The 13,033-nt window shown below is 35.8% G+C and overlaps 1 protein-coding gene across 2 annotated transcripts in view; it reads left to right on the forward strand.

Moving 5' to 3' along the window:
* LOC140169829 (ATP-binding cassette sub-family C member 5-like) overlaps nucleotides 1-13,033 on the forward strand; it is a 37,169-nt gene that overhangs the window by 12,956 nt on the left and 11,180 nt on the right. The window contains exons 10-13 of one of the 2 annotated variants that reach the window (XM_072193129.1): nucleotides 2,955-3,139; nucleotides 3,457-3,597; nucleotides 8,527-8,656; nucleotides 10,982-11,264. In XM_072193129.1, the coding sequence (XP_072049230.1) occupies nucleotides 2,955-3,139; nucleotides 3,457-3,597; nucleotides 8,527-8,656; nucleotides 10,982-11,264 (739 nt within the window). The remainder of the gene's footprint in view (nucleotides 1-2,954; nucleotides 3,140-3,456; nucleotides 3,598-8,526; nucleotides 8,657-10,981; nucleotides 11,265-13,033) is intronic. The other variant, XM_072193130.1, reaches the window with a different exon arrangement.

Below are 13,033 nucleotides of genomic sequence, written 5' to 3' on the forward strand. Positions count from 1 at the left end.
GGTACTCAGTACAAATTCACACATCCAATTTCTCACTGGATGTACTCTAGAGCTACTCCGGATTACCCCAGGGCTACTCTGTAGCGGTGCACAGAACGCTTGAGTCAAAAATCCGTGGACTACTCCTATCCGGTTTTCCACGGTGTACCTCCCGTAGAGACAGTTTATAGCGGAGTACCTCTAGAGGTACTCCGTAAAAAATGTGTGATGATCTGTTGCCAGATTTAATGCTATTTTCTCAATTTAGCTTTATTGTATGCTTTTATTAGGATATATTAGGGATTTTTGTTCTTTCTTTCTTTCTTTTTAAATTTTTTTTTTCAAATATATGTTAATAGTATAATAATAGAAAATAGTAAACAAGTAAATAGGCCTTTAAACAAGTTCAGAAATAAGCAAGTAAAATTAATGAAGTAAATAACTGACTAAATAAATGTATCAATGAATAAACAAGTAAATAAAATAATAGGTAGGCCTAATTAAATTAACAAGTAAAAACTACACAAATAAGAAAGTAAATAAGTAAACATGTGTAGGCCTTTTAGGCCTAAATAAAAAAAAATAGTACTCATAGGCCTAGGCCTATGTAAAATAATCAATATTAGAATGATAATAATTATCATTAACTTGGTTGTTATTTAGCTTTTTAATTTGATTACATGTTTTTTCATTTGTTTGAGTAGGCCTGCATTTGTATGTTTTTAAGCATTTTTCTTTGCATTTATACTTGAATGATTGGTCATTTATTTTAGGACCCCACTTTTATTCATTTATTGTTTACGCTTTTATTAAATTTATTATTAGTTTTATATTTATTATTTATTTACATGTATTATATTATACTTATTTACTTTTTAATTGTTTAGTAACTTATTTAAATATTTACTTTTTAATATTAAGTGACCAATCATTCAAGTATAATAAGCAAAGAAAAAATGATTAAAAACAAACAAAATACGGCCTACTCAAACAAACGAAAAAACACATATCAAATAGGTAAGTCAAATTAAAAGATGAATAACAACCAAGTAAAAAAAATATGAAAACTGTGAATAACATCAATGAAAGATGAAAGACTAGTAGGCCTAAGGCCTAGCCAAATGAATCAAACCCAAACTGTATTGCAAGAAGGTGTATTATAGGCCTAGGCCCACGCCTTGCAACAGTAAAGTAATGCGGTGCAAAATGTTAGGAAAACAGCATAAAAACAAGAAATTCAAGGAGTATAAATTATGAGTAAATTTTAACTGTAATAATAAACCTGGGTACGGTAAATAAACAAACAACATGAGAAAGTGGAACCGCGAACCGCAGTATGCACACAGGAAAACAACGTCACACAAGCATCTCAAGTTAGCAAAACTAAAAACATAACAAGGAACACAAAATTAAATAATGATTGAAAATGATTTTAAAAACAAATTGAGAAGAAGTCGTACTGGTACTGTCGTTAAACAAAAGAACAAGTTTCTACAAAGGAAACAACCACTAAAGAGAAACAAAATGTCTCCGTGACATCGGCAAGTGATTCTCGCTCCGTCATGACATGACGCCCTATGCAAACGATGCAAACATGGTCAATCAATTAATCAAAACAACAAACGTTCGCTTTGCTAAAAATAGCTAGGTATCGCGCACTAGTACGCCGGCGATTACGCTGTTCGATGAGTTGCTTACCGCTGCCGGTCAATGACCCGTTTGGCTGCGGTTGTACACGGAGCTGACTTCGGTGTTACCCCAGGGTTGGCTCGTGGCTGACAGCTATCAGATGTACTTCAGAGTAGCCTTATAAGAGTACCTTTGGAGTAGCTCTGATATGGCGTATCTAGAAGTTGGCACTAGTGTAGCACCGGAGTTGGCTTCTAGACAGACAATGGATGGAGTAACAGCGAAGTAGCTCTGATATGGTGTATCCACTATGGGGTTTTCTAAGGTGTAGCTACTTCGAAGTAGCTTCAGAGTAGCTCTATTAAGGTGTAGCTTTAGGGCTACACCAGGTGTAGCCGCGAAGGTAATCTGCCACGGTGGTAAACCGTGAATGAGAATCTGGATGTGTACCATACGGGGATATGCCGCAAATATGGGATGAAGAGAAAGGTGACGAGTTGTTAGACACGAGGTGCAATCTTGTATCACACACAAGTCTTTGTGGGGCAAGTCATCATAGCTTGACTTCATCAATTGATGAGATCGGAAGCAAGAAGGACATGAGGCCAAACTTCCTAAAGTCTATCTGCGTGTTTCTACTGGGGAACGGTTGGCGGGTAATGCATTTTAGTTTAGAGTGTTACCGGTTAATGTGCTCAGTGGAAACAGATCGGTTCAGAGTGATGTGATGTGGACACCTGGCAACCGTGATCCACCTCATGAGGTAGACCATGTGATGTGACAACCGGTATTTCTGCCAGTGGAAACACAACGGTTAACGGTTGCTGGGTGTTGAACTTATTTTATGTACATTTAATGTATCACATCGTGACCTTAAAAGCAGCTTGGGGTCAGGAAAACATTTGCAGTACTTCCGGTACACACCACAACCCTTATTTTAAGCATCCGTAGAAACGTGCTGGTTGTTGCCTGAATCGGATTGTGGGTATCCAGGTAATATCGGGTAAAAATACAGAGTGCTCAGTGTAAACACGCAGTATGTCTGATATATCAATGGTATAGAAGAACCGGAATATGAAGGTTTGGTGACGCTAGTGGTCCGGGAGCTGACTCGTGATTGGAGGGTTACAGGTTTGGTTAAAATATAGTTATAAACCCTAATCCTTAACACAACCCTAAACTTCACCCTAGCCTATAACATATGCCATATTCCTAACTGTAATCCCAACCCCAAATGTAGCCCTGGCTCTAATCATACATAACTGTGAGCCTAACCCTATCCCTAACACAAGAGCCTGGCCTTATTTCCTAACCTTCATTCTTGTTCTTATGTTTCATTATCACAGGTGGTCTAATTGAGGCTGAATCGGCGGAAGCTAGAGTAAGCCGATTCAAGACTCTGCTGAACTATATCCGGGCGTGTGGTGGGTTTATCATCGCTTTCTTCATGGTTCTCCTCTTCTTGCTGGTTACCTTTGGTCTTGTATTTACCAATTGGTGGCTCAGTTATTGGTTCCAACAAGGTGATGGGGTAAGTGACATATTCATAACGTCATGAACTTCATGTGTGCGATCCAATCATATTTCAGTATATGAAGAGCTTTGTTTCAAAGCCCCTTACATCCACTTGCCCATTTTTGAGAACACATCAAAAAATCATCAAAACAATGACTGATATATGGAGGTTTTCAACAAAAACAGTTTTTGACGGAATGCTTGGGTAAGATGAGCATCCCGCCAAAAACTGCTTTTGTGTGAGATACCTATCCCAAACATGGATTCTGAATTCAAAGTGAAAGTTATTAAATCATTCATTTAGGCTATTGTGTTTTTTTGTTTTTTTTTCAGGGTGCATCAAATAGCACATCATCAGCGGATCCTGGTAGTATCTTAGACAACCCAGATCTATGGTGGTATCAGATAATCTATGGGTGCTCTGTACCAGCACTCATACTGATTACTCTCTTTAAATCAGTAGTATTCACTAAGGTTAGTCATGATGAGTAGTAGTCACAAATATGTGTATAAAGTCAAGGTTCATATGCATAATGCTACCATGCTGGAATTAATTCAGGTAAAATTGTATTATATCATACATGTATGCATCATCCAAATCCAAGAGAAGAACCAACTCTAGTAATTTATGTGGTTTCAAATTATATCAGACGTTGCCTTTTTGATAGAAATGGTGTTTGTTGATGTGCACAGTTTCCCATTAGATCATAACATGCTGTTGTACATCCAAGGTCAAAGGTCTTTTAATCCATATTTGGCGTTGTTCTGGGACTGATTATATTGTGAAAGAAATAGCATGTGTATATATATATTACCACTATTGATCTATGATTATGTAATACCATGTCTTATGAGATGCCCTGTGTTGATCCCTTTTGAATATCTTCTTGATCACTCCAATATTACGCCTTCTGTGTAATCATTCGGATCACTCATCAATTTAATCCAGGGTCCCTCGTCCTCATAATGACCTGATTATCATCGTTGTTTACTATACATACAATGTACCTGTAGAGGTTGTGCGTGATATTATTGAGTGGCTCCAACAAAAAACTTGTACCGGTGACCTTCACCGCAATCATTGCGCAGTGCAGTTCATTCAATCATTTGTTGTCATCAACCTATTTATCGTAGTGCATTTGTTATGTATGTGAGACGAACGGTTGGTTTGCAATCATGCTTTTTTTTTAATACAGTTGAGTAGTCCGCCATATTTACGGTATGATATGTAATATGCACAACCTCTATTGTATATTAACATCGGCATTTTAAGATTGTGTGATTACTTCCTATCCATATGTATCGGCACATGAATAACCTTCTTTAATGTTGTACTCTGAAGATCGGCTTGAGGACAGATATTTCATTAATTAATTAATGTCATTAAGTTATTTTCATTATATTCCATTTTTAGCGAGATGCTCACTCGCTTGATCCAAATTATATTTTTTTGTTTTAATTCGGATAGTTTTGCAAATTAATTTGCTTCTTTTTTGTTAAGTAATATATTAAGTCTATTTGTTTTGTATACTTGTTATGTCCGACTCTATATCTAACTCTATTTTCCAACCCTTTGCCTTTGACAGCTCTCTGCACCCGTTTGATAAGTTTCTTGATAGCACCGATGTTACCAGCCCCAAAGATATTCCTTGCCAGTACTACACCAATGAAAATATAAATACTCACGATCCCCTATCAATACATGTACCCTGTCCTTGTTTCACCATAACGCATGCAGTCTCAACAAACATTCCAACGACATTGTTAACTATTTGGCCTCCTTGGACCATCACTTTAACATATATGGTTTTTCTGAAACCTGGTTTAATTCTGAAGATGAGGCTGCATTGATTGACATTGATAATTACTCAAGGGAGAACTGTGTTCGTCCAAACCGTCGTGGAGGTGGTGTCTCTTTTTTATCAACAATGATATAAATTATTGCCTTAGACCCGACCTTTCCCTTGACTGTGCAGATTGCGATTCTCTCTTCATTGAGGTGTCCCAAAATTCTACAAAAACTATCATCGGTATTCTTTATAAACCCGAGTACGTTATTCACAGTGATTTTTTAGACCAACTGAGCAATACCTTGAACACCATTTCCAATGAAAAAAAACCCTGTTACCTGATGGGTGACTTCAACTTAGATTTGCTCGTACATGATACCGATCCCAAAGTTAGTGTCTTTCTTAACATACTTTATTCCCATGATTTTATCCCATCAATTGATCGACCAACCCGCATTAAAACCAACATCCATGGACATACCAGCGCGACCTTGATTGACAACATTTTCACCAATGACATTTTATCCCAAATCAACTCCGGTATTATTGTCACCGACCTTTCAGACCATTTCCCTATTTTCCTCACCCAACAAAAAACATGTAGGCCTAACACAGTACCACGCACACCTGTAACAAAGAAAACACGGCATATGAAACCTAACAATATCAAAGGTCTAAACAACGCATTGTCCCTTGTTGATTGGTATCAGTTAACCAACATACTAGATCCAGACGAGGCCTACAACAGATTTAATTCTAAATTATCTACACTTCTGAACATACATTGTCCAATTAAAACTAATATAATATCTAAACGTAACTCACCCAAAAAACCTTGGGTAACTAAAGGACTAATTAAATCGCTCCAAACAAAAGATAAGTTATATAAAGCTTACATTTTAAACCCATCAAATGATAATAAACTAAAATATAAAAACTATCGTAACCATCTAAACCTTCTACTTCGTCTTAGTAAAAAATTACACATCACCTCAAAAATTGAAAACAATAAACATAATACTAAAGAAATGTGGAAAACTTTAAATAATTTACTTGGTCGCAATAAAAAAACTAAATTCCCTGATTTCTTTTTAAACAATAATGAAGGTCAACGAATAACTGATAATCAAACTATTGCTGAACACTTTAATAATTTTTTTGCCAATATTGGCATCAACCTTGCTAGTAAGATATCTGATCCACCTACTGACTTTAAACCTCCCCTGTCGTCTTATTCAAACCCCAATTCACTTTTTATGCATCCTACATCTCCAGAAGAACTTGTTAAATTAACATATGATTTAAAAAATAGCAACAGTAGTGGAACTGATGACATAAGTAATAATCTTCTAAAACAAATAATTCCATCCATTTGTGGTGTCCTCTCCCATATCTTCAATTTATCTATTGCCTCTGGAACTGTCCCTACTGCACTAAAACATGCTAATGTAACACCCATTTTTTTTTCAGATAATAAACATGATGTCACCAACTATAGGCCTATATCAATCCTTCCATCTATCTCCAAACTCCTTGAAAAAATTGTCTATGCACGGATCTTTAACTTCATTGAGCATCATAACATTCTAACTCCCCACCAGTTTGGCTTTAGGCCTAAGAGATCCACATACATGGCAATTAACGAACTTTATTGTAAAATAACGGACAACCTGGACAACAAACTTCACACAATTGGCATATTCCTAGATCTTAGCAAGGCCTTTGACACCATAAACCATGACATTCTTCTTGACAAACTCAATAAATATGGTATCAGAGGTCTTGCTAATGATTGGGTTAAGAGCTACCTATCTGGAAGACAACAACAGGTTTCCTTTAATAATGCCCTTTCTACTCCTGCAGATATCAATTGCGGAGTTCCTCAAGGATCGATTCTAGGACCGTTATTATTTCTTTTATATATTAATGATCTCCCACTTTGTTCTAAAGAACCCCATTTTATTTTGTTTGCCGATGACACAAATATCCTTTTCTCACATCAAAACCCTAAGACACTAGAAATAATAGTTAATAATGAACTTAATCATATTTCAAATTGGTTTAAACTAAATAAATTATCATTAAACATTAAAAAAACTAATTATATTATTTTCAAAAATAAACATAATAACAAACCTGATATTGAAATTGATATTAAAATTAATAATACACCCATCCAAAAGTTCAGACCACCAAATTCCTTGGAATACTCATTGATCATAATTTGTCATGGTCCTCTCACACTAAACATGTTTCTAAAATTATTTCTAAATACAATGGAGTTATTAGAAAGGTCAGACCCTTCTTGCCTCAAGAGTCTCTTCTAACTCTGTACAATTCCCTTGTATTGCCATATTTGTCATATGGTGCAATGATTTGGGCTGATCCCAATAATTCCAATATTGAACCACTCTTTCAATTGCAGAAAAGGGTAATTCGCACATGTACTAATTCTATTTGGCTAGCCCACACAGACCCACTCTTCGCATCCTTAAAAACCCTTAAAATTCATGATATTTATAAAATCCAACTTTCTTCATTTATGTTTCAATTTCACCATGACCTTTTACCTACTGACCTCCTTGAAAACAATTTTTTTAAAGTTCAAACACTGTCCCACCATTATGACACTAGACACGCTCACGACCCATTTATTGAACCGTCCAATACTGTTCTGGCAAGCAATACATCCTGTTCACAAGGTCCGCTGGTTTGGAACAGTCTTACTTCAAACATAAAAAATTCCCGTTCTTTAGCCTCATTTAAATATTGTTTAAAAAAAACCCTCATCGGTTGTTATAGTCATGCTACTACCCCGTAACGTGTGCTCCTAATCATTCAGCTGTCCCTATTCTGATCCTATTATAGTTACGCTCAATTATCCCTATTCCTTCTTCTTTCTTCTTCTTCCCTTCTTTGCTTTCTATAATCTAGTCGGATAACTTGTATTGTATTGTTTTGTCCCCTATACCGTCACCAGTTTATACACATGATAAATTATATTTGATTAATTATTGAGGTCCCTGCAGCTCCACGCTATGCGCTTAGCAGGGTCCTCGCCAGTCAATATTATTCTAGTCATATTAATTATTATATATGATAAATTATCTGATTTGTAAATTGCCTATATCCACATATAAACATATTATTATAATTGTATATTAACGTCATGAACAGTAATATTATATGTTACACAGACTATGTATTCAAGTTATATTAACCATCACAAATTATTATCAACATATCTTGTTGTTAATATTATTGCAATTTACTCTTATTATTAATTGTTATTATATTTATTAAACTATGTCTATTGTACTCAATGTTATTATTATATATGCTATGCTATGTATGATATTGATTGATAAAATAAATTTGATTGATTGATTGATTGTAGTAGTAAAACCCAGATCTATGGATGTATTAAACTATCTATGGGTGCTCTGTAATTTACATCCCTCTGCCAGCCACCACTTGAGGGCCAACCCCACAAAAGATTTGCTGGATTCCTGTATAAGGTATAAGGTAGAGTCAACTCATTTGAAAATTATTAATGAGCTCATTTTAAAATTCAGATATGTTTTATAGTTCTTGCTGTGCTTTCAAATTTCAGACAACTCTACGAGCAACCACTCATCTCCATGACGAGGTCTTCAACAAAGTAGTTTCCTGTCCAATGAGTTTCTTTGATACCACCCCATCTGGGAGGATATTGAACAGATTCTCTAAAGATATGGATGAAGGTAAGAATCAACCAATAAATCAAACAATTAATACCCTCACCATCTGAGAAGGATATTGACCAGCTTTTGTAAAGATATGGATGAAGGTGAGAATCAAGCAATCAATACCACCCCAACTGGGACGATATTGAACAGGTTTTCTAAAGATATGGATGAAGGTAAGAATCAACCAATAAATCAGGTCAGTTGATTAATCAACTGATCAATCAATCAATAATCAATTGGTCAATTAGCCATATCAGTCTAACTAATCTGCATAAGACCTTGAGCTATACGGGGAATTTCAATTGGATGAACACAGCTGCACAACAGAAGATTGGGAAGTGTCATTCTATATAAAAGTAATAAAACTATGGAAGCCGCCATTACCCTGCCATCGCATAGGCCGGGAACACTACCCCAATTTCTACCGGCTACATCATGTCCGTACGTGCTCCGTGTTCAAGTAATTAAATTGCCCGTAAAAATCGCGGCTTGCTGCATCCAAGGTTTGGCTTTAATTATCAAGCCTGCTACAGTGTATTTTTATCAAATGTTGAACAGCTATTTTAAATATTTTATTGACATTTTTAGCACATCCATGAACAAATTTTTATTACATACCTCAAATCGAAAAACAATCGTGCTATCCGGGCCAAGATATACAAGAAAACACTGTTTCAAACACGTAAGACTTGGCGATAGTCTGTTCAGATATCGTTGTCAAGCTCGAGGCGATTGACCCCCGATGAATGACAGTTGGTTTTTAGCATCCCAGCACCCCAGTGTACCGGGGTGCTAAAGCTGGAACCAAAACAACAACGGGAATCACTGGCTAAATCGAATTGGAAATGTCGGCACCCATGCCAGCAAAATTTACTGTCAAGGGCCTGATACATTCTTTGATAAAGATTCAACTTGAATCTTCCACAGGTGGGTGAGATTAAAACAGAATTGAATACCTGGGTGTATAAGATTCAATTGGAGCTGCCTCACGGTTGTTTGATGTATATAGAATCGGCTTCATTATTAACTAAATGCAAACTATAGATGGCGCTATTTATCCTAAATTATATTTCTTTATATGCAAGGGGTAGGTGATTAATACTGCCGTTAAAACACCTGGAATAGGTGAAACAAGCAACAAGGAAATTTTATAAACATATTTTATCAAACAATAAAAGGAATTATTTGTATTAAAAGCTTGAAAGAGTAATGTCCAGTAACTAAATAGCGCCACCAATTTTTTCATTAATAGATAATTTTATATCCGAAAAAGCTTTAAAAATGCTATAAAAGTGAATAATTTTGTAAAAGAGGGGAAATTAAAGTTGAGAATGACTCAAAAGTATCTGTATACATTAGCATGATGTCACTTTTAGCTGTTTAAGCCTAAATTTTGGTTGTACATGATGTTTTGTTTGAAAACTAATAAATAAGCCCATCAAACAACTGTGGCCTATTGCGTTCCATTTGAAATCCATACTCCCCCTTAGAAGATATTTCTAAAATCTTCCACTGGTGTAGTATGGATTTTAAATGGAATAGCACAGACCAATGTTTCATGAAATGATTAAACCAGCCAATCAAAACTCCACTTTACGCAGTGTGAGCTCTACTCCTTATTCCAGAAAAATACAGCACTTATTTTTTTTAATTAAAAAAAATATTATCCTGTTTAGCCAAATGAAATGCAACTAAATCTTAATCCTTAATTTAGTTCTAACTGGCAATAAAAATAAAATTTTAATATTTGATCAATTCTTGGAAATAGGGGCCAAAAACATGCGTTTTTAGGGTGTTTTTCGTATGATGTGACAATCAAGCCTAAAGACTTCTACAGTGAGAAATTTCAAGTTAAATGCTTTTATATATCCTTTGAAAAACACATTTTCTTATATTTTCCATAACCAACTATCAAAAATAACATAAAATGTCAAAACATTTGAGCTCACTCGTTAGCCTTTAATCAAGATTTTGAATGCTTAGACTTGTGCCAAGTCTTACAATTTTGTGACAATTGTAAGAATGTAAGAAAACATGCAAAATTGCATATTTTTGGCCCATTTTCCCTCAAATTATCCAAATATTAAAATTTGGCTTTTATTGCCAGTTAGAACTAACTAAAGGATTATGATTTAGCTATTTTCATTTGTTAAAACAAGATAATAGTTTTTCCAAATTCCAAAATTCCAAAAAATTATTGCTGTATTTGGAATAGGGAGTAGAGTGACCAAAGAGGGCCAACAAAGGTCTTTGATAACCAGCGTCATTTATATAAGTCAATCACTCAATCAATCAGTTACCAATCAATCAATCAGTTATCTTGCATTCTTTATCTTACAGTTGATGTTCGCCTTCCATTGTACTTGGAATTCTGGATTCAAAACGTGCTGCGCATACTTTTCACCATTGGACTTGTTGCCATGGTATTTCCATGGTTTCTCATCGCTGTAGTTTTCTTGGCATCATTCTATACCATAGTGATAGCGCTTTTCAACCGCACCATCACTCACATAAAGCGTGTAGAAAACATATCACGCTCACCATGGTTTGCACATCTGATGACGACAGTACAAAGCTTATCAACTGTTCATGCGTATGGAAAATCTGATGAATTTATGAGAAAGTAAGAATGAGGGGTGCTTGGTCGATCCTTCATGTTATTATTTCGTGTCGGCTAATCCTAAGCCTAATCCTAATCATAATCCTAATCCTATCCCTAATTCTAAACTAACCCTAACTTTTAACCCTAACACTAATTTCATGTAAAATTACATGAAGGAATAACCAGGTGTTTGCCGTTTTTTTTATGTCTGTGTGTTTGTGTGGCTGTTTTTTTGTGCTCATATAGATAGTCTTACGCATTCATGGGGTGTTTGTGGGGGTAGATGTGTGTGTATATATAGACTTCCCATGAGTGATGGTGAGAACTGTTTCCAGAAGCTGATTGATACCATGGGTCTACAATTTCTCTGAGACCGTCCAGGGCATGTGGTGGGAGTGTGTGTAGATGGTACCAAAGTACGGCGGAATGATGTCTCAAGATTACCAAATAGAAACAGTTCTCACCTTCTCCTGAATATAGAGCAGTCTATATGTGACACGATCAAGGGAAATGAGTTGGATGTCGCTAATATTGATTTTGAGATATTGGTAAATAAAATGTTAAAATTTTTTTGCTTATATTGTTTTCAGATATTGATAAATTGATGTAACTTCACAAAGAAAAGTCATATCAACATGGGGTTTTCAGTTACTGAAAGCTCTAAATGTCCTCTCAAGAAACATAAGTAAAACTCATTTTCGACCAGGGTCGACATGTGACTCATTCCTCTTGATCATGTCACATATTTGTTTTTACATGTCATACATATATTTTTAGCAGCCCAGGGTTATAGCATGGTTTTGAGATCACTGCGGGCCTCTCATTTTAACCATAACCCAAAGCAGTCAAAATTTGTTTTATATACCAAATAATATAGCTTTTTGGCATGATTGGTTAAAAGGCCTATTTCATTGCTCAAAGACCATTGTTAAATTTACAAAGAAAGTTTCATGACTTCCCAATCGTGTCACCACAACTGCCAGGCAGTGCATCAACGCCATGTGCGCAATGCATACTATGCCATCACATGCGCGTAGAGTTTGATCGGGACGCAACCGGTCCATAGTTCGTTCCCATGACCAGTCCATAGTTCATTTTGATGAAATTCTCTTAAATGCAGGGCATAGTTAAAACAATACCCTCACTTTTAATTAATCATATGACAGGAATCTATGAGGTATTTAATCCTAGTTATGGAAGACATGGCCTTCTATTCATCAGTGAGTATGTACTTCAAATGGAGTCAGTTGCATAGATTTCTTTTTGACATTGGGGGGAGGATGGGGTTGGAAAAAAAATTTGAAGTAAAGTAAATTCAGCATCTTTTGGTAACATAATAAGTTTATGGTACAAATGCGCGCAAAGCGCACAAAAAATTTGCCATTTTGAAGCTAAACTTTTGAAAATGGTGCAAAAATGGAATAAATTTGCGCGAAGCTTGAAAAAAATTGCACTTTTGGGGCTTAAATGGTCAAATATGAGGTTAATTTGGTCAGAAACCCACATATAGGCATCAACATTGATGGACCACCCCCCTGGCAAAATATTGGGGGGGGGATTTATCCCCCTCCCATCCCCTCAGGATTACGCCTATGAATTGGGTTATCTGAATGGGTGACTCCATTTTAAAGTCTACCCCTCTGGGATATTAAGGTCATGTCTGCCATAGGGGGTGTATGGAATTTAACTGGAATAGCCCAGGGTGGAAGACTTTTCTTTTCTTAAATCTTCCACAGGGGTAAAAGATTTCAAACAGAATAGCCAATTTGTGCAAGCATGAACTGACAGCA

Source organism: Amphiura filiformis, chromosome 14, assembly GCF_039555335.1.
Source record: "Amphiura filiformis chromosome 14, Afil_fr2py, whole genome shotgun sequence".
NCBI lineage: Eukaryota > Metazoa > Echinodermata > Ophiuroidea > Amphilepidida > Amphiuridae > Amphiura > Amphiura filiformis.